Source organism: Pelecanus crispus, chromosome 13 (genome assembly GCF_030463565.1).
Source record: "Pelecanus crispus isolate bPelCri1 chromosome 13, bPelCri1.pri, whole genome shotgun sequence".
NCBI lineage: Eukaryota > Metazoa > Chordata > Aves > Pelecaniformes > Pelecanidae > Pelecanus > Pelecanus crispus.
This window is the reverse complement of record NC_134655.1, coordinates 5213627-5236861: the sequence shown is the minus strand read 5'-3', so window position 1 is coordinate 5236861 and position 23235 is coordinate 5213627. Positions and strand designations below refer to the sequence as shown.

The 23235-nt window shown below is 35.5% G+C and overlaps 1 protein-coding gene across 2 annotated transcripts in view; it reads right to left on the bottom strand.

The window, feature by feature from the left end:
* The window catches only part of SMARCA1 (SNF2 related chromatin remodeling ATPase 1), a 36013-nt gene that overhangs the window by 9881 nt on the left and 2897 nt on the right, over window positions 1-23235 (bottom strand). The window contains exons 2-22 of one of the 2 annotated variants that reach the window (XM_075720741.1): window positions 21538-21624; window positions 18771-18937; window positions 17716-17816; window positions 17494-17594; window positions 17022-17201; window positions 15632-15787; window positions 15238-15369; window positions 14408-14476; window positions 13551-13660; window positions 12630-12856; window positions 11949-12070; window positions 11400-11552; window positions 9829-9961; window positions 8719-8867; window positions 7976-8095; window positions 6637-6747; window positions 6319-6432; window positions 3743-3865; window positions 2038-2170; window positions 955-1073; window positions 544-756 (exon numbers count right to left, since the gene is read on the bottom strand). In XM_075720741.1, the coding sequence (XP_075576856.1) occupies window positions 544-756; window positions 955-1073; window positions 2038-2170; window positions 3743-3865; window positions 6319-6432; window positions 6637-6747; window positions 7976-8095; window positions 8719-8867; window positions 9829-9961; window positions 11400-11552; window positions 11949-12070; window positions 12630-12856; window positions 13551-13660; window positions 14408-14476; window positions 15238-15369; window positions 15632-15787; window positions 17022-17201; window positions 17494-17594; window positions 17716-17816; window positions 18771-18937; window positions 21538-21624 (2820 nt within the window). Of the gene's footprint in view, window positions 1-543; window positions 757-954; window positions 1074-2037; window positions 2171-3742; window positions 3866-6318; window positions 6433-6636; window positions 6748-7975; window positions 8096-8718; window positions 8868-9828; window positions 9962-11399; window positions 11553-11948; window positions 12071-12629; window positions 12857-13550; window positions 13661-14407; window positions 14477-15237; window positions 15370-15631; window positions 15788-17021; window positions 17202-17493; window positions 17595-17715; window positions 17817-18770; window positions 18938-20740; window positions 20782-21537; window positions 21625-23235 lie in introns of those variants that run through there. The other variant, XM_075720742.1, reaches the window with a different exon arrangement.

Below are 23235 nucleotides of genomic sequence, written 5' to 3'. Positions count from 1 at the left end.
ATGTGATATTCCTTATTCACAACTACAAAGTGCATTTTAAACCAACTGCTTCAATGATTAATTCTTACATCAATCACTAAATTTCCTCATGCTTTTAGAAATTAACTGCCAATACTAGAAAAGCTGTTCTTTTCTCACAGTATATAACTTGGGTGTTTTCAGTCTTTAATATTGTCCAATATTGTGAAAAGCAGTACTATTTTAAGAGACATTGTTTGGTAAAATTTTTAGTTTGCAATAAAAGTAACAAGGATATTTGTAAGGATAGTCTACCTCTGCATTAATCCCTTCGGGTAACATGGGACTTCAGCTTTGCAGGTTTTCTAATCTGTTTGTTTCAGCTGTATTGTGTTGTTTGCTGTACTAAGGGAGAAGGCTATTTTATTAAAAACTAGGAATGAGAATAAAAAACAAAGTTATTCTTTCAGCACTTGTTTCCTAGACTCCAATATTCTGGCAAAAATCCCAATTTTATGTGATGGTGCTTAAAAAAAGGAACAAGATACTTCATACAATGACTTAGTCCATGTAACTGATACCTACCATTGCAGTTCTAGATTTGATAAACCAGTCAAATCTGAACTGAGGAGCATTGCGCACACACTGCCTTAGTTCCTCATACACATTTTCTTTGTCAAAGCCCATCTTGTGTAACATGCATATCAAAAATCTGTCTTCCTCTTCTGTGTAATTTTTCCCTTTGTTTGTTCCATACTGAATACGCAACTGATGAAAAGGCGCCTTATACCTTGCAATCTGAATGCAAAACAAAAATAAGGACTATTAAACATACAATATTACATCAAGGATTTATTACGTATTAGCATAGATTACTGATACGTGGTATACTATATACGCTATATAAAAAGATAGAACTCCCATCCCCAACTATTCCTTTTCTGAAGGAATTTGAAAGAAGTCAGCTAAAGAAAACAAAAAACCTGTAATGATTACTTTGGCATCAAGGGCTTTCTTGATACTTATCCTCCGTTGAATTCTTGCCTCTCCTCGTTCAATTTGGGCCATAATCCTCTCAATGTCCTGTAGCTCATTACAACGTTCCCAGAAAACAGCTAAAAATGCAAAACATAACTTGTAAAATAAAATCTCTTCCTCTGCTTTTAGTACTTTACTCAGCTGAGGCAATCCAGCAAAAAAAGGAATGCAGTTTGTGGTTCCATTAAATCTTGAAAGATTTGCTACTACTCTCCCTTTTACTATGCTAGCCAAGAAATAAACTTGCACAGACCCTTTATTCAATGTCTTTAAAAGTTAACTATAAGCAAAGGCTTAGTAACAACTGTAACGAAGTTCACATTCAACATAATCACCTGTAGTCATGTAAAACTCAAAAAAATGACTTTTAAGGATAGCTTTTCGTAACAGTGGTGAAACAGGTTAGAGCTGCTCATCTAGCAGTGAAACATTCGTATTTGAGTTTTCACTAGCTATCTCTAAGATCAGAAACTACTTAGTCTATTTGTTATAAAAGCTATTAATTTGTGGCTTCTCCAGTGCCATCTTTTAGCCAACCCAAAATAAACTCAACACGTTGAAGGGAACTCTTGTGGAACTCTTCTTTTTTAAGCTCTAGGAAGAACCTTGCAAAGTTAAATTTTATGAAGGCATTTATTAAAATTAAATCCAAGGATGAAAGAGGAAGAATTCTGTACAAATTAAAAAGCATTATGTAAATACAAAAGACAAAGAGACATATATACTCACAGCATGAAGAATCATTTTGCCACTATAAGGCAACTTCATGATTCCACAAGACTGTGTTGTCAATGTAAATTAACTATACCGAGTTCTAAATTTTGACTAAGGAGGGATAAAGGCAGCTGAAGGCATATTTACATGCTGCAAATTCAACATTTTAATGTAATTAAGTATTCTGAAAAGAACCATCATGTATTTTTAAAAAAAAATATTCTTATACACATCCAAATTCTACATCTTGTTATTTTAAAAGAACATGTAGCAAAAATGATGGTGATAACCATGTGATTAAAAAATACATTTCAGAATATCACAAACCTGAATACTCAATGACCTCCTCAGGTGACTTTCCCTCCACCTCACGAGCAATATTGTCTATATCATCACGACCATATTTCTCATTAGCTTTAATAAACTGGTTAAAATCTCTTTTATTCCAGTTTGTAAAACCCTGTAAGCAGCAAGAGATCAAGAAGGCATTACTAGGTAGCAGGGAAACATTTTGCAAAATTTTGTCTTATGTATGTATCATTTGGTCCAATTGGCAGTTCTTCTGCAATGTCACATAATTACAGTGGTTAATGGTCTTTTAGGATTTCCATAAACTTGTATTATCCAGGGTTTATTACTGAATCATTAGAAGTCTGAAGAGTTATTTTTGTGCATGACTCCACACGCATTAGTAAGAGCTTTTTACTCTCCTTTCTTTTTAAACTTTTTACATGGTATTTCTCCAAAGAAACAAGCTCAATGACAGGTTACTGTAATTTTATTTAAGTCACCCTTCAGCAGATACAAGCAACAAATGTCTTGGGAATATAGGGTGCACCGATGCAAGTGTCATTACAAGTTCTTAGAGTAGTGCAAGTATCTGAAGCAAGAGCTCCTACTTCGGACATGTACAAGCCTTGAACCAGACAAACAGTTGGATGAAAGCGTAAGTATGTCAAGAAAATATCTCTAGTCCAAAAAGATGTAATCAAATGGAAACTCTATAGCACTGTTAAACAGAAAATTTGTTATGTACCGAAGAAAGGAATCCAAAACTGAACAACAGTTAAGTGAGATGCAATGCACAGAAACATCATCCAAGAATGAGACATTACAATTCAAAGACAGGGAAAGGAGAAAACATCAGGAACAAACAAACAAGAAAATCACATGCCTAAACAGCAATTTGTAGCACACTGAGTTTCTTTCACCACAGAGATACATTCACAAGGAACTGTTAGCTCTTCAGCTGAATAAGCTCACTCCACAACTAGCTAGCATCTTTACAAGAAGTCTAATAGACACAATACAAATAATTTCTTTTTAATCATTAACAGCAGTACTGGCATGCATATCAGCACCAGCTTAAATATTTCGTCTGCTATAAAGAGGTAAAATTAATAGTCAAATTGTGACCTTGCAAATTTCTTCTCAAGGTACACTACACCCAATTCTCGTACAGAAGATTATATGAATCAAAAAGTCCTGTTACACACAGACACCTTTCTCCTTAACAATTAGCTTTTAATACGCCTGCTCAGCAGGATAAAATTCTAAAAAGTCAAGAAACTAGCCAGTGGCAGGGATTCAGTCCCAGTATAAAAGGAACACGCCTAACAACCCAACTGGGATAAAATTAATGGATGTGACATCTCTTATACATCTGTGTAAATACCATGTATGTTGATGAGGCTCGTCTTCTCTGATTCAAACCCTTTTTGATAAAAAAACATGCAAGGTAGATGCATCTACACAAAAACCCACTGACTGGATTTCTGCATGTACTGCTGGGTAGTCCAGATACTGTACAAGTCCTTGCCTCAGAAACATTGCAGACATTCAAGGAAAGAGTAGGTGACAAACTTGTTCAAGGACAGGAAAGGTCTCTCAAAGCAAAACCAAGCAAAATCACCACATGTGTGCTTTCTTCTTTCTGTAACATCAGTGTAGCTTTCCTGTGTGTATTTGTAAAACAGTATTTGTATATTAGTAAAAAATATATGATGAAATACTCCAGCTGTTTTTATTTTACCTGTGTTAGAAGCTTTTCTTTCTCTTCGGTTTCCTCAGTATTCAGAGGCATAGACTCATCTATCTTCTTTTGTTCCTCTTTTTGTGCCTGAGCTGCATTTGGGAGGTCAGGATTCCTGGGGACCTAAAATCAGGGTTGTCAATAAGCAGTAGTGCAGCAACGTTATTAAAGAGACTGTACAGTTTTCTACCAACCTTGGTTTACAATTTATAAGCACATTAGATCTCACAGGACTGATACAGTCACTAAGCATTTGTTGTCACAGAACAAAAAAACCAAACCCAAACAACAAAAAACACACCACCCCACACCTTGGCTACCCTGAAGAAACCAAACCACAATAAAAATAGTTTTTAAAATAACTAGAGTGTTTTCATCACTAGCTACAAAACTGTTTCCAAATTGAAAATATTATCCTCCAAGACAAGGTGATGTATCACATACTGTCATTTATCTATGCTTGTTCCTTCTTGTCTCACAAGCTCTTAATGTAAAAGTTTATCTTCACCTATAAGTAACAAAAGGGACTATTCACATTTTCTTTAAGAAACTTTAGTGAAAAACACCGTAGAATACATGTAAATGTTAAACAAGATTTTTTCCAACTATCAGTATTAAAGCACTGATCTGTACAACAGTTACCAACTGCGTTTTACCTAGATTCGAATCTTACTGCTTAAACCCTTCCTCACAAAAACAGGACTAGATTTTGTCAAATGTAGTAATTTTGTTATGCCCTGTACCCACCGCTTCTACATACAATGACTTAGGGATATTGAGAGGCAGAGCCTCACCTAGTGTAAGCTGTCACAGTTCACTGATTTCAGTGGCACTTTTCATTAGCTAAGGATCTGCTCTCTTACATCCAACGGCTTATAACGTTTTGTAACTACAGAAAAATACTAAGTTCTGCCAGGTTTACTAAAAAGTTATGCACACTGCCAAAGAACCAGACAGACAACATTATGTAAACAAGGCCTAGCAACATCTTATCTGTCCCTCTCCACACTGACACTAATTTAGTATTTGCGACTACTTTAAACTGTGTATTGGAATTCCATACCACACAAAAGCAAACAAGTCAGAAAACAGTATCCAGTAAAGATTTTGTAGACCTTACATATTTCTGCAGCAAAAAGCAAAGAGAGTTAAGAGCTGTTTTTAACATCTGGCTAAGAAATTTTCTTGGCTTTGGTGGTTTAAGTTAAGACTGACACAAAAGCTTGGTCTCTACCTATTTGATACCTTCTGATATTGTTTATGGCAGTCTTCAGTATTAATAATAAACTCTCTTCAAATGGAAAGTTATACTTCCATTTCAAAGCAGTACAAACTTAATCATATTTATCACTTTCACCACCAGTAAACAGTCATGCTGTTTTTTAAGATAACATGTTTGACCTATCCAGTCTGACAGATTTTTGTTAACAGGACAGAAACACCGCTCTTTTTATACGCATATTGCCAACATTAGCAATTCTCTCATCCTTATTTGTTGGAGCATTAACTGAATAATTCCTTTCCCTAAGTTAATTACATTTCCTTTAGTTATTATCTTAATTCCATCCTGCCATCCACACAAAATTCTTTTTGCTTCAAACTAGATTCTAAGACACCTTCTGCTTTTTCTTAAAAATAGATTTTGCTAATATTAATTCTACTCTTTTGCAACACCAATTTCCTATCTGTTGCTTTGTATGGCAAGTTTATGTTCTCCAACACATTTTATATGTGATTTCTTCTTGCTGCAACCTGCCATGAAACATGGGGCTTTTTAAAGTAAGTTACATGTCTGGAAGTAGGGGATCCATTTGATTTACTCAGCCTATACCGGCACAAGTAATGAAAATCAACATCAGAACAGAATCCGTGTTCACTGCCTGTCCAGTAATGTCAGCAGGGAAGACAGAGAAATTCAGCTAAGGCACAGTAGAAAAAAAAAAACACAACAAAATAAACCACCCCGCAAGATAAGTCTGTTGTCTGGTTTTCTTTTTGTAGTAATACATTCAGACTTCTCCATACCTTTAAACATTTTATATCCCAGCAAAAGGCAAGAAAAATTGATGTCACTTTACTTACCTTCATATCAACACGAAGTCAACTTCAATATTACCTTAAGTTACTTTCTGCACAAGATATACAAAAGCTATAACGAAAAAAATCATACCCTGGGAAGGTGTTCTTATATTAGCCAAAAGATATTTTCTCACCTTAGACCACATATCACGCTTCTGTTTTTGAGGAGAAGTATATGAAGCATCAGAACTGTCTTTCTTTTTTCTACTCTATTTTATTGTTGGGAACCCACCACAAAACAAAGCTACACAGATATGAAATTTTTAATGAAGGAAGGGATTACAGATTACTTTTTCTGTTCCACTGTGGAACAGAAGTTTTAAGCCATTTCCCTCACAATGAGAAGTGCTTTGCAAAAAATGAGACCAGAATAATATATTTTTTAGTTGCGGTCTCATTTACTTCATTTAGCTATTGTCAAGGTTGCAGTAAATCTGCAAAGAGGAACACAAATACATTTCACTAATTTGAAGAGGAAGAAAAAAAAAAAGCATTACCTTATATCCTATAGTCTTACGATAATACAGAATTTCTTTTTCCAGAAGTTCAAATAACCGTGGTGGGAAAAACTGGAAATCCTGAATATTTGGTTGTTTTGGAGGTCGTGGAGCCTTCAAAAATACACAGGTGCATTAACATTATATAAGCTTGATTTCCGTGCAATAAAACTGCCATAATTCAGCAGCAGTGGCAGCCTATCACTTTGCAAATGCATTCCTGTTATTACCAGCATAGGGCGAGAGCAGGGGATGCAACACAGAAGAGAAGAGTAAAAGAAGAACATAAAAACCCCTCCATACTTGCCAACATCTTACCTTTGGGACTTTTGGTTCACTAACACGTAGGGCCTCTCGGAAATAAGCGTCAACTGCGTAATTAGCTTTGCGTTCTCGTTTTGGAGGCTCTATCCATTCCATCATGCTCAGCTACACACAGAATAGAATAGAAAGGTATTAAAGTAACCGTACTCTTTCCTAAAGTTGCAAAAATAACTAATGTGGCACGGCAAAACAGAAACCTTTTTTTGCACAGCAAATCTAATGGCTGTGCTCAACAATATGGATACTACAACAGAGACCAAAAATAAGCTAGAAATTATAGCTGATTATAACAAGTATTTAAACACATAAAAGGTAATACACAAGTAAGGCAGTGCAGTGGCATGGATAGATCCCTTTACAGTATTCTACTTACTTAAGACACCTGAGTAAGGTTATGATTCCATCTACCAAAACACAATGGAAGGACCGGGGACTTGGGCTCTGAATTCTATTATCTTGTGATATGAATGAATGCTTCACCTCTAAATATCACAATGAATAACCTCTACAGATACTACAACATTGGCAAAAAAAGAAAAATCCATTAGCAGCAAATTAATCTTAACTAAATTACTTGAATTAAACTTACTAAAGCATATTTCAAGACTATGCTGTATTTAGCTGGCTTCTTGTAATGAAATTATCAACACGAAAAAAGAATCTTATGTATATATGCACACACCCCACTCTATTCTCATTAAGTATTTTATGTTTCTAAATATTTCTTCAAAATTGGTAAGAAACCTGGGTTAGAAGTGCATTCTGCAGTTAACAAATAAGAGTTCACATATGTGATTCCAGATAAGACCTTAGGAATATCTTGACGACACGTCCCATATGAAACAGAGATGCAGAGGTAACACTGTGGGACCCTGGAATAATACCTCTTTCTTTGGATGATCCTTCTATAATACTTAATTATAGTCATTGTACAAACAGTTCACATTAATGCTAGTGACTAAAAACTTCACTGCAAAAAAGACTTAAGTCCTAATTCCACATATAAAATCATTATCAGGCCTGTTTTTTCCTCTTGGTTATGTGGCAGTAAAGTATTACTGACTGCAGCAGTATAGTAGGATACAGCATAGCATTTTTGCTGCATAAAGGATAAAATTTGAGCAATATTATCAGATTTTACCATGAAGAAAAACAGTGGGGCTGAAAGCTCATTTAACAAAAATTCAGAACATTGATGCTTCTGCAGAGCTAAGTGAATTTTTCAGTAGCTTCTTACTTCTCCAGAATAACCTTTATAGCCATAACATTTCTAATATGGCCTTTATGCTTCGCACCTCTAAACTAAAGTCTTAAAGACTTCAGGAAAAATTACCTTTTGTTTTTCTCTATAATCTTCACCTTCAAAGTTGTATAAGCTCATCTCTGTGTCCATAGTGAAATTTCGTAAGGAGCTCTCCCCCATTTTCTGCAATCGTTCATTCATTTCAGCTGTCTAAAAATACAGGAAGATACTTTTAGGCCCACTCAAGCTGTTTTATCTTTTCTGAAAAAAACCAGCTTTCATCATTATTAAAACATTCTCAACGCTTTTTTCTGCGTTAAACTTTTACTTACGTTTTTCTTGTAAGGAGAGACGCCCATAGTGCTTTTCAGTTTTGAACAATCTGACTGCAAGACTTTCCATTAACCTAAATTTATTATCCTGGGACGTAGCCCTACAACTGTATGATTTAACTTCTAAATTTAAATGAAATTTATACCCAACTTTCTGGAGCTGAAATGGTAGTTCATTTTTCCACAGAGCTACCTATTCTCTAATAAAGTTCCATAAAAGTTTTGTGTCTATGAGAATTGTTGGTATAAAATTTACATCTTGCTAAAAGCCCACAAAATAAACAGTGCTTAAGATACAGTGCACACAGTCTGAACTTTGAAAATAATTATAACTCATTAATTCTACTCCTTCAAAACTTTCATAAGCTTTAAATATTTACAAATAGTAAAGTTATAGTTGGGCATGAAAATAGATTTACATAATCAGATTTCATATATTTTTTGCATATATATATTTAGTGTTTGACACATTTCAAATTCTGTACGAAACTGTTCTCTAACCTTCTTTTCACCTCTTTCTAAAATAGTGGTTATGTCTTCTTCTGTCAGCTCACTATCTTTGGAAGCAAAAACGTGCGTGGCTCCATGCCGGATCATCTGCAGCATTTCATCTTTTGCCAATTTGTTAGACTGTTGGTCTATGAGCCTTCCTAAAATCAGAAGAAACATGTTGGAAGTTATAATACACAAGTTCTAGTAGGACCATACAAACAGTGGATTTCAGTTCACTGGCAGAACAAGAAAGCAAAAACAAAAGAACCATACATAAAAAACTGTTTCACTTGAGCTAAAAATAAACAGAAATAGTGAACTTCAGGGAAAATAAAAAAACAACAACTTTGGATCAAGACATAACAAAGAACATTTCACATTCAGACAATCCAAATTTTATGTTTAAGATCTGATTCCTACAAAGTCAGCTGAACTTTTAAGATCAAAATCCTATTTCAAGATGAAAAATGATGAAGTATTCTGTAATAACCAGTGTACTAAGATTTTTAACACTTACTTCACTGATTTCAACCCCAATCTCTGAATATTTTTCCCAAAATTCTAATTTCTGTCCCAAAATTTCACTTATCCTATCTCATCTCTTCACAGACCATCAAAATTTTGACCGTCATCATTTCAGTAGCCCACCCTTTTGGAAATACAAAAAACCTTCAAACCTTATCTTGAGAACCTTAGTTTTTGACAAACTACTCTTCCAAGAGCTTCTAAACAAAGACATACAAAGCAGTTTCAATGTTCAGTAAATACATGTGTGGTAAGAAGCACATCTATATAATTATTTTTATCTGTCATTGAACATTTTTTTTCCCCTTTTTAACATCACAAAAACCAAGTAACATCTATTCAGCTGTAAGCTTGCTTTCCTTATTTAAAGTGTTAATATCTGAGTCCATGCCCACATTATTTAGGAAAACAAATTTTTTTCAAAAATTTCAGCTGAGCAAGTGAGTAACTTATAGTTTCTTAGGTTGATTTAGTGTACTGCTATTATACACAAGGCCTGCTTTCTCTCATACTGTACATTTGTACAGTTATTGAACCCGTACTTTAAGGGACTGAACAATTCTGTTGCAGACAAACATACATAGCAGTTGATACCTTGTTGTATAACTATAGAGTCCAGTCTCAGTTTTATTTCAGCTCTTTCTACAATCCTCTCTTCAACAGTATTATCAGTGATTAGTCGAAACACCCGTACTGGTTTCTTTTGACCAATACGATGCGCACGATCCTAACAAACATAAATCAATGAGTGTTCAGCAACAAAAACTCACAAGCAAAAGACAGTTAGCTTGCTATACAGCAGAAACAGCAGACTGAAACTCACATATATTTCTTGGTTCCTTGCTTATTCAAGAGCATACAAAAACCAGTATAGCAATATTTACTTACACCTGGCTAATACACCTTTTACATTTGGGTCATTCTACAGTAATAAATGCATCTATGTCACTATAAATGAAGATAACGGAGTGCCTGTCTAGACTGCAGTTGGGAAGTGGAGATACAACAGTACGTACATACACACATCTGCACTGCTTTCAAACTAATTCTCTCACTTGACATAGGTATTGCAACTTCGGCATCCCTGGCTCGAGCATATTAATTCCATGGGCAAAGTCCATGCAGCCACAGCTTCAATACTGTAGTTGTCCCAAGCTAGCTACATTAAAGCATTGATATGCAGCTCACGTAGTGCAGGTACAATACACAGCAAATGAGGTTATATGACCAACGTCCTATACTTATTTGTAACAAAATTTGTCTTTATTCTCTCTGGAAAACATGAATAAAAATATTTTGTCCTCTTAAATAAAAGTTAAACAACTGGCCTTCAAGCTGTTGGTACCAGGATTTTCTGACTGTCCTTTAAACATGAGTCGTTAAATCTTTTACTCTCCTGCATAATATTAATTTCTTCCTGAAAATCCTACTAAAGCTCACAAATCACACTCATCAGTTTCCAGGAAGTCAGTCTACTATTGGTAGTAAGCATGCATATCAAAAGGATGAGTTATTCACAGTAAATATTTGATGCATTTAAGGGCATTAAAACCAAACCAAAATCAAACCCAAACCAAAACCCCACACCCCCAATCACGCAAGAAGGATCACGTGATTTTTACTCCACATGAAACAAATTATAGACTTGATTTTTTGATATTCAGCACTCAGAAAGAGAAGATTTTAGTATGTTTAACCCAAACATAAGGTTTTTTTTTTCCCCTGGTGTCACCACCAAATGATTTTACACTTATGCAGAAACAAGGTGGGTTGCAAAGGCATAAGCTTCCCAAAAGGGAGGAATAAAGCTGCATGCTTTTAATTCTTTGCTATTATTTTGGCAACAGCCCTCTGTTATTCATTTACTGTTGTCTTCTGGCAAGACAGAATTAAGAATAATTCTACAGATAAACAATATTGATACAGTATTTTGACAGAAGTATCTTTATTCAATTATGAAAATAATTAAGACAGATATTTACAGAGAAAAATCTACAGTTCCTTCCACAATTCTGTTCATGCCCTTTTTATTCAATTCCTTATTTTCTTGGTATTAAATACAAAAAGTAAAGAAAAAGAACAAAATTGCAAGTTCTGGAAACACTTACACAAAATAGAACAATGACAACTTTAACAAACAAATGTGTATTAGGGAGTTAACTCACCATGGCTTGCAGGTCTACTTGAGGGTTCCAATCTGAATCATAGAGAATAACCACATCAGCAGTTGCCAAATTAATTCCAAGACCTCCAGCTCTGGTACTCAGCATGAAAATGAATTTACTGCTGTTGGGAGCATTAAATGTGTCTATTGCTTCCTAAAAGAAAAAAAGTGTCATTAGAGTATCAGTTTTCAAACAAACTTCCAATATGTTGGTGGCTTTTCACTGAAATTTCTTTGAAATTGACAGAATTTTCACATGAAAACCGGTTTTTTATAAAAGTAAGAGACTGTAGGTTTGCACAGGTGGAAAAGCCCATTCTGAATCCAGAAAATGTTACATTTTTCATTTAGTCAGGGAACAAATGAAACCTACTTTACTATGGACTTTGGTTAGGAAAAACATATACCCTTAGCAGCCTTTCTAAACCTGTAGCATTTTTGCTTTACTTCAAAAAATGATGTAGCTACTTACATATAATGTAAGTAATAACTTCTTCATAATCTAATATGTAAAACAAAGACATTCCTTGTCTATATACAACTTTCTCACCTCTCTTTCTTCATGTGGTGTCTGTCCATCAAGTCGGCAGTACTCATATCCACGCCACATGCAATAGTCTTCCAAAATATCCAGTAAGCGAGTCATCTGACTAAAAAGTAGAACTCTGGAACCTGACAGAACAACACAAGTTTTGTTGTTGGTTTTATGTTTTCACATTAATCTTATCACAGAACCTACTACACAGCGTAAGTAAGAATTCATGTGAAATATTCTGCCTATGCCTAACTTACTCAAATAAGTCTTTCTTCTGAAGTTACTTTTCTGGTATTGATTTAACTTCAACACAGGTTATTTGATAATTTATACAGAAGACAGACACAGCTGAAGAAACAGAACACTTAAAACCATGGTAAGATACGTGGCTGACAACTGATGTGCACAGACAAACTAATCCTCTCATCAGAAATTTTCTTAAGGACAGCAGAAGGGAGGCTCTGCTTCTCCTTTCCTTCTACTTCTCCATATCATTAGCCTTCCTCATCATCCCTGTAAAGACTTCCTTCCCTCCATGTGTAAGATCTACAGAAAAATTATTTTCAACAAAAACTTCACTGAAAATAATGAATACATTCACTGGAGGAAAGACAAGAATGAACCTATGCAATTTCTGAAGTGTAGTTTTATTTACAACGACCACTCAGATCACTCCTGTTGATAAACGGTACTCACCTTGCTCTCTGAGTTTTGCTAGCAGTTTATCCAGAACTAACATTTTACCACTGTTCGTGATGAGATGCGTGTCAGTGGTGTAAGGAGGGCCTGGCTCAGCACCATCAAATAGGTAGGGGTGGTTACAGCATTTCCGCAGCTGCATCAGAATATTCAGCAGACGCATCTTATCCATTTTCCCAGCTGAATTCAGGATATCAATATCTTTCATCAGGATCCTTGTATACCTGAGGTTTTACAGGCAATTTTGAACAACTGTCAGTTTTTGTTTGATATTGAAAACACAAATGAAACCCTGCAATATCCCAATTACTTATTTCTGGGTGTGGGAGTTTGCTTTGTTTAGATAATAATGAGCTATGTTATTATGAAGTTTGGCAAAACATCGGCCTGATAATAAGGATTTATAAATCCATACCTAAACATGAAAGGCAATTTGTCTGAGAGTTACAATGATCCCTCACTTACTGGGTTATCTTACACTTCTATTTTAGGACTATGAAGTGGATTAAAGATATCATTTATTTGACTGAAGCTGCTACACTGACCTGGCTCCTTTTCTCACATCTCTTCTGGGTATGTGGCTCCTCAAGGTTTTATTTTAATTTCAGCTCAGACTTCTACGGGTGCATACATACTTGCATCAAAGAAGGAAACTCAGTAGGCATATGTTCTTTCAAATAAAATTAAGGAAGGAAAAGAAGTTTTTGCTTTCCTCCTCCCAACCCTTTTCATTACCCTTCCTGAGCTCTTTGTAACTTGTGCATCTTTAAAAAAAGACCCGAAGACAGCTATAAATAAGCTTCTCCATCTGACTGTCTTAACATGCAACTACAAGGAGGCGGGGGGCAAAAAATCGGTGTGAAGAGCTGTAGTGTTCTTTATCAGAAAAGAATCCTTACTGTGACATAAGTAACTCACCATTCCCTCTGCATTTTGCTGAGCCCAAGATAAATTTTTACTTCCTTCTTCGGAGGCAAACTCTTTTCTACTTCAGCTTTTATGCGACGTAATAAAAATGGCTTCAAAACCTACACAAATTAAAGAGTTTTTCCACAGATTTATAAAACTGGTTGCCTCAAAAACAAAATTAACAGATTCAATTATCTGATATTTATTCAGAACTAATCAATACCTACTGCTGTCATAGTGACTCCTTCAGAAAAATTGTGCTAAATCTGCAAAATGACGTTGTCCACTAATAGGCTAAGTTCACACATAAATATGTAATGCTACATAAAGATTGCCATATTCATCCCAGTTGTTATCCTAAGCAAGGGTCAAACCCATAAGCTTATAAAATTTATTTATTACCTTTTAACATAAGCTCTGTTTCATTTCTACTAGCAGCATATACAAAATACACCAACATTTCAAAGATAAGCAATGTATGTTGTTCTTCCTTCTGATTTGTTTTGTTACTGTGTGATGAAAAACATCTTTTCTCATGCACAGTAAAACAAAGGTAAAGGCATGCTTTTATTCAGACTAGCACAACGTGTATCAGTGTACTATTCACAACAGTAAATGGTTTCAAAAAGATCTAAAAATTCTTCATTTTATGTATAGATTTTGTCTGCTTCAAACAGTAATGTTACAAAAAGCAGTATCTATAATAGTAAGTTCCAACATTTAATTCATGAAAATTCTGCTGGGCATTTCTGTAACTAAATACCTTCACTTTCATCTTCTCAAGATGAAGGGGGAAATAATCTGTTTTTCTTTTTTTATACTGTGTATGCTAACAATGACACATGATTACAGCTTTAATTACTTACAGCATGAAGTCTTTCTACAAGTTTCTGATCACCGAGACAATTTTTAGTGTCGAACCATGAGTCAAAATCCTGTAGTGAGAAACAGCACAATTGGTATGAACAGTTATCATCTGTAGTTTTAACAGATGCATATTGCCTCTCCTTCACTTCAGCTGAGTGGCATAAATCTTGAGACAAATGACTTCTACGAGTGAAAGAAAAATCAGTCTGCAATTCTGTGCCAGTTCCCCAGCACGTTATAACACTCAAGTCAACCGAGTAACTCTGTAGACAAAATACTACTACTCTGCTTAATTTACAATGGTTTTCCATGCTGATCACTGCAGTGTCCAAGTTCTTCCCCCTTACTGCTTGTGTAACAATGGGGCAAGAAGGTAAAAAAAAGAAAAAGAAACCAGAATCCTTAAGTAAATGAGATAGACAACAGAGCAAAACCAATCGAAGCGAGCAATAAAAGGACGATGAAACATTAACAGTAAAAGAGGAAAAAGATGACTCAAATTCTAAATGAAAAAGAGGCTTATGCCTATTTGGATGCTTCATATTCTTCATTCTGCATTGCTTTCCCAAATTTTGTTTCACTTTGCATAATTCTTGAACTATTTAAAGTATTACTGGCCTGAGGCCTTATCTGCCCTAACAGAATGCACTGTTTTAACTAGGTAGAGCAAAACAAGTAGTCTACAGTTAGGTAAGCCACAGAGCTTCTACTGAATCCAGGTCTTCCACACCATATGTCTCTTACTAGGCTGGTCATTCTTCTTTTCTGCAGAAAGCAGCCTGGAAATCAAAATAAAAGAACAAGACTGTACTTCCAAACTTCAACTTACATCTGCAGAATTGAAGACATCAGGTAAAAGAAAATTGAGTAATGCCCACAGCTCATGGAGGTTATTCTGTAAAGGAGTTCCTGTAAGCAGCAATCGATTTGTCGTCTTGAACTCACGTACAATCTCTGACAGCTAGAAATACAACAAACAGTTATCATCATCACGTACATTTAAGTGCAATGAGTTTTCATCAGTTTCTGAAACCTGAAACAATGTCAACTAAATTTGAAGACCGTGAGCTACCTATGAAATTCATGTTTACCACCCAATATCCAATACCTTACGGGTTATATTTTAAAAAAACACCACACTTAATACTTTTAAAATCTGCTAAAATCAGATGGAATCTTCTGCGTCAAATTATCTTCAAAGTATCAAATAATTTTGACTTTACCTTAGACTTCTCATTCTTTATTCTGTGGGCTTCATCAATTACCAGGTACCTCCAGTTAAATTTTTTGAAGACTGATTTCTCTTTAATTACCATTTCATATGATGTAACACAAACATCCCATTCACCAGGCATCATAACATCACGGATAAAAGCAGCCTAAAGCAGAACAATTTAATTAATAAACATTTATAAATATGAACAATTTATATGGAATTCAGTGAAACCTATCTCCACCAACACTACTGATGCGCTAAGCTAGCACACAAGAGAACACTCAAACATCTTTTCAGTAACTGAAAGTTACTGTAACAAAAGCCTTCAACCCTTTGTAGTTTAGGCACAGACAGATAATCAGCTGGGGTTAAGCAAAACAAATTTTCTCCTATTCAAAATGAAATATTTACTCTTCAGCATAATTTTTCTGTAATTTAGATACAGTACATACTACCAATAGTGAAAAACCCTCTAAACTAACTAGTCCAAAGTACACAACGCAGTATTTGAGATGCAGCCTCACCAGTGCCAAGTACAGGGGGACAATCGCTCCCCCGGTCCTGTTGGCCACACTATTCCTGATGCAAGCCAGGATGCTGTTGCCCCTCTTGGCCACCTGGGCACACTGCTGGCTCATGTTCAGCCAGCTGTTGACCAACACCCCCAGGTCCTTTTCCACCGGGCAGCTTTCCAGCCACTCTTCCCCAAGCCTGTGGCGTCACATGGGGTTGTTGTGACCCAAGTGCAGGACCCGGCACTTGGCCTTGTTGAACCTCATACAGGTGGCCTCAGCCCATGGATCCAGCCTGTCCAGATCCCTCTGCAGAGCCTTCCTACCCTCAAACAATAACAGGCAGCCATGCAATCCATATGAGAAGCTATAGAATTCACAGGAACATCCAGCTCTTTGATCCCCTTCAAGTTAGAAAACCACCCTATACCTATTTTAAGACCTTCACTATGAAAGATTAAAAGCTCTACAACAGAATCGTGGTTACAAGGCAAGGCATGGACATAAGAAACAAGTAAAGAGTGGGAGAAGTCACCTAAAAAACACGAAGAAAGAGGAAACAAAGTGAGGGCAATAAAGGAAAATGAATAAACACTGTCACAATACAAACACAGAAGAGATTAAAAAAAAGCAAAAATCAAAGAGGAAGACAACAGAAAAAGAGGTTAGCCAACTGTACTTTTAACCCAGTCTATTATTTCACCTATTGATTTGCATTTTTCCCTCATAGTTACAAGCATAACATTTTGCTTTTTCAATGCTAATATAGTCAAGATTACTAAAAAAAATACCGTAATCAAGGAGGTAGCTTAGGGAGAATTCCACATACCCAAATGCTAGTTTTTGACAAATAATGCATATGTGTTTGAAATGTAGAGAACTTACTCTGGCATCTTTATCTCCAATAAGGCAAACAGCACGTAATGATGGAACCCAGCGTTTGAATTCATTCATCCAATTGTGCAAAGTTGATTTTGGAACCAGGACCATGTGTGGCCCAGGAATGTTTCGGTAATGCTTCAGATAGCCTAATAATGCTATTGTTTGCAGTGTCTTACCAAGACCCTGCATTGACAAAGAGAGGGGGGGAAAGAAACCCACTGAAATGAAATACCATACAGAAATAGTTTCAAACAATTTTCCTACCATATAATTCTGCCATTTAAGTGGTTTAAAGCAAGCTACACAACAAATGTTTGCAATACAACTTCTTTCATTGCATTACAATTCCAGTAGTGAAAAATCTAACTGTTGTAGAATGATGCATACTACTGCATATATATTAAATACCATAGGCACTTTAATGTTGAATTTTGCTCAATAATTACCACAAAAATTCCAAAAGATTACTGCTTACCATTTCATCTGCCAGAATGCCATTAACACCATTTTCATACAATGAGATCATCCAGTTCAAACCTCTAACCTGATAATCTCTTAGTGTTCCTCCTTTCACATCTGTAAATGTAAGATTCCTCTAAGTAGAAAAATACTAATTCTAAGTAGAAAATTTTCATTGCGATCTGCTCAGATTTTAATTGTATCAAAGCAAACAGAAAACTGTAAATACAATACTTACATGAAGGAGACTCCTCAAATCGAATACACACATTAGACGTTTTTCGACTCTCTGACAACAGCTCTTCATCTTCCTCTTGCTCTGTGCGCCTGTGACGATAACTGAAGAAAGAATCCAAGATTCATGTTTATATGAAATCATTTCAAAACATTGACTATAAAAATCAAAAGAAACAAGTTATAACAGAAACAATCATTGATCTACAATGTGTATGTTCCAGTACCCTTACCAAAATCATATCCTGTTAAGTTATTCCTTATGGTTCATTCCAGCTTTAATTAGAAAAGCTGATATGAAGCCCTCTCCTCCAGAGCCATAACTATACTCTGACAACAAGCATTCCAAGTTCTATAAGGTATTTTTTAATGAGCAACACAGAAATACAAGACACAGGTCAGCGGTTATCTTAGAATCTATTACTTGATAACTATACTGTTCAGAAGAATCACATATTGAATTAAAAAAAAAAATTAAAATTTATAAAATAGAAAATGCCATTTTGTAAACATTCCAAAAAACTAGTTCCTTGCTATTTCAAGATCCCTCAGAAACACTACACACAGGCTATGCCTGCATTACTGACTAATATAGACAGGCTGGTGGAGCGAGACAATTGGTGCTGAGGATCCAACATCCACACTACATGCACATTGCCTTGTTTTAACTTGGTCTAGCTCCATTCTGATCCCACCGACATGCCCACCAGCAGCTGGAACACACACGTGCATTTCTGGAGTGCTTCTTCTAGTTCAGCATTATGCAAAAGAAATTCAATTCATGTGCTCCAAAATCACTCCACAATATGGACCAAATCATGGTAAGTGGCAAGAATCAGGGAATTTACCTTAAAAGTGCATTCCTGATCCAAGGTCACACTAACATTGATGGATCAGTATGCATACACCAACCAGCTTTTAAAGAAATTATGATACACCATTAATAGGAAAAGTTCTGGACTTACTTAAGCACAATCTCTATGCTACAACTAAATAGGTATGTTAAAATGCGTAATATGTTTGAAAGCGGAAGAAGTTGGAAATAAAACCAAAACATACTCCCCAGCTGAAATCAAACTCTGTTTTTCATCCTTCTTCATCCGTGGCCGTCCCAGCTTGACTTTCAATGGAGATGTTGGTGATTTTTGTGCTGCAGGCTGAATAAAATGTGCAAAAAGTTCTGTCTGCTTCAGGAGGAATTCAAACCTTTTTGCTCGATCGGCTTTCTAGTTTCCAAAGTGGGGAGAGGATTACAAAAAGAAAAATCAGTAACTTTTCTTCATGAAAAAATGTATTTTTATTAAGACACAGAATTCAGACACTCGTGATAACAACTTATATGAGGAAAGACTGACAAGACCACCTGCCTACTGTTAGCCAACTCAGAGCATCATGACATAGCTCTTGAGCTGCTTCAGCTTACAACTAAGCATGAATTGCTTTAGAGCACTCAGTTGTAATGTTTGGTAGTTCAAATGATCCTTCATGAATACCACGGCAATCTGGAAGACATGGGAGGACTGGATAACCTCATCCCAGCAACTCATCCCCATTCAAAATTCAAAGATTAGCAAAACAACCCAAACTAGTTTACTGTATAGATTGTTTAAGACTGCATGGCACACCAGCAACTGTGAAGGGATGCTTTAAAGGACTGTCTACAAAAGATAAAGGAAGAACTGAGGTCCTGACTTATAGTAAGGGATGAAATCCTTGCTCAAGTCAGTGGCAAAACTTCCATCAGCTTCAAGGCTATCAGGATTTGATCCAAGACAACAATGTGGTAGCTCTGCTTTTAGAAGTATGACTAAAGTAATGGATGCACCAGCTCAATACTGCTTTGACTGAAGTTTGTGAATTTTGCTGTCAGATTTCAAATTTCAAATGTTTCAGTTTTGCCATGTCAATGAGGCATATGCACTTCACTATCTAAACAGAGCAGAACATATGTACTTCTTTTTATTTAGAAGACATGTTACATAATTTTTAAGAAGAATATGTTAAAATGCAAATGCTAGCTGACAAAATGCAATTGTTACCATTTTTTCTATACATCATGTAACACTGTATCACTTAAAGCAATTTTCATGTGATCTCATTTATGTATCTTGATGTAAAATACAAAAGTCAAATTGTAGTTCTGTACCATAACCATTCTAAGAAATATAAAAACAACAGAAAGCTTTTCTGCATGTAACTTATAAGCAAGTAAAAGTGCTCTAACAGCAGTAACACAAACCAAAGGGCAATATAAATGAACCTGACATGCAATGCATGATCTTGCCACATGAGGGCAATGCATTTCTTTTAATAGTGCACCACGTACCAGCAAATAAACCTCTTTACAAAGATCTCCTGAAAAAGATTACTATTATTTTTCCCCTGCATTCATTATTGGACCATTTGTGTAAATAACTTGAAAAACGAATTAACTGTAAATATCAAGTAAAATTTTTAGGGAAAACAAAAATTCTAAAAGGGGGAGTAAAGATGTGGATGTTTATGCTCATATGCAATAAAAACAAATATATTCAGAGGATTTATATTAAACTAATAATACATGATGGTTTTGACAAGCTAACCGTAACTGGTAAGGCTCTATATTGAATGCCACAATGTACTTTTTTGCCTGCAAAATCATTGGCTGGGTGTAAGCAGCATGCCTTGATAAATAGTAAAGGTCTAGCTCATGACTGCACTATTGATGAAAGGTAGATTTGAGACCTATTCCCTTTGCCTCTCAGAACAGCTGAACTAACATTCTAATTTAGGAAAGATGTAAATTCACCATGTATTACTGTGAGGCCAAGTTTAATTATCTACTCAACTCATTCTCAACAAACAGATTTACTTGTGTGTCTTTGGCTAAAAATTAAATATTCATACAAGTAGGTATCAATTTTTCTACATCTAACAGTGATACTCTTCCCTGGCTTCTATGGTATCCAGTCCTTTCACAATCTACTGTAATTATTAGGCATCTATTTAATGTTAAAGCTTTTAAGAAAAATGCAGCAAGGTATACATACCAGCTTCAACGAAGAACTTGCTACATGTGTCATTCAAAAACAAGTCCTGCAATGTCCTCCTGGTTTCTGCCTCTTTGTAATACAGAAGTTACCCTGTTATCTCTCCTCTCCAGCGCTACAAGCTCCCTTCACTTCTGTCATGGACAGATCCTTTTTTGCATTGTTATGGCACATATATTGTGGGGCATAACAACATTTAAAACCTTTATGTTTTTATATGATGAGAAACTGGGAGCTTCAGTATTTCTCTCATTTAAGAAGTAGCTTAAGGATGCCTCTTACATGACTCAAGGGGTCATCAAATAAAACTAGCAGAGACAGATTCAAAACTAAAAAGGGAGAGTTCTAAATAAAAAATGCAATTGAATAGAAAGTCCTTACCACAAGAGAGTGTGGATAACTAAACCTACATGAGGGGGGGGAAAAAGCAAACAGACAAACCCGTGGCAGGGGGCGGGGGGGGGTGAACCAAACCAAAAATGCCCTAACAATTACCGAGTATAAAAACCACAGCCTCCAACTCCAGAAATCATGCAGACAAAAATACTCGGAAGAGTGGGACAGTATTCAACAGAACTATCACTACCTGCTTCCTTGGTTCTCATATTCTTCACTAAATACCTACTGTTAGCCACTGTGAGAAACACCACACTGGAATAGACGTTTAAATGAATGTTGATTTGTTTTTCTTTTCTGACACATCCAGTCCGCAATAAATCCTTGTAACTGTGTTGATCTAGTTCAAGCAAACAAGCATCACAGAAAGCTGCAGTATGTTTTGTCATGAAAATGCTTACCATCTTCTCTTCATATTCTGGGTCAACTTCTTTTTCAGGTCTAGCTGCCTTTGGAGGAAGTTTGAGTTGAAACGGGGGATCATTTTTCTGGAATTCAAATTTTAAACACTTTATAAGCATCAGCTTCTTTATTTACTAAAGCAAAAAGATATCAAACTGAACAAACCTACACACTACAAGATAAGCATGCTACTTTTTAAAAATAGTTATTTCAAAAAGAAGTGACTGCATTAATCATAGTATTTCACCCAAAGCAGAATGTGATATCCACTATGAAACTGAAGGGGAGATATGACCAGATAAAATGTAAGTTGAAGATGTGTTTCATCCTCATGTTTCTCTCTACAAATAGGATCCAAGTTGAAAGCATTGAAAGAAAGTACTTAAAGAGGATGAAGTTTAATCTTTCACAGACGTCTTGCTTTAAATGCATAATTAGATTTAATATCATGAAAAGATATTTTAAGAAACTAAATGTTTCTAAATGGAAGGCTCCTAACTGTAAATTTCTGGCACTTGCATCTTGATAGAGTTTTGTTTTCACTTCTAGATGAATAGTCAGAGTTCATTTGGAAATACAGGCTTAACTACACTTAGCCATGTATCTAGGAGGAGACACAAATTAAACAACCAAATCAATCCATGCAGCAACCACTGCATGGTATGCTCTTAGACAGTTAACAAAGAACTACCTTATTTACTATTAATGAAAGAAATTTAAGAAACTGTAACAAAAATGGTTGACTTTTGTAGTTTATGAGATTCATTTGTGTCTTCAATTGGGAAGCTCAAAGTGGGTTTCTGCAACTTCAACTGCGACATTGCTATATACCAAAAAAAAAAGCTCACAAAACCCATGATATTGGCAAAATATCTTTTTTAAAAAGAGAATCGTGGGAGAAATATTTGGTGGATTTATTTTTCCTAACTCAGTCTTTGAAGTATGCCTTTTTACGCACCTCCTGCAAATAATAAAAAAAATTATTTTTTGAGATGCATTAAATTATAAAAATGTTTTTGAAAAGCACTGAATAGTCTGAAGGGAACTCCTACAGTGCATGTCTGTATAAAATGTAACAGAGCAGAGTCTTAATCTGACAAGTGCTTTAAGCATCAGCCTACTATAAATACATCAAAATGAAATAATTAAACTATTCAGGGTCCAGTAGCAAAACCAGATGAAAATGGGACTAAACATGTAAAAGTCTGTCAAGCAACATTACACTTAAATTTCAGAACTGTTACTGATAAATACATATGCCAACTTACTCTTTAACTTTAAGCACAATCATGCAAATGGGAAGAACATTTTCTGAAGTCAGAGATCACCTTTTCAAGTTTTGGCCCAAAGGCATAATTCTCTGCAAAGGTGAACAGTACGAAGCATACAATGAAGTTGTTTGACAATTTAATGATTTTATAAATGCCTGAGTTTGGCTTTGCAAGGCCAAATGATTATGTTGCAAATAGGCAGCACTAGAAATGTTTTATTCACTTACAGCTTCTTCAGTCATACAGGTAATCAGCTCATCTCAGAAAGCAATGTTAGGAGACGACCGTTACGCCAACATGCCAAAGAGCAGGTCATATGTATCTGTATATTCACACCTCCATTATATTACTGTATAACATACACTCCAGTAAGAGAGACTGCCAGTGCTAATATCAGGCCCAGTCCTTGTTATTAAAGTGACAAAA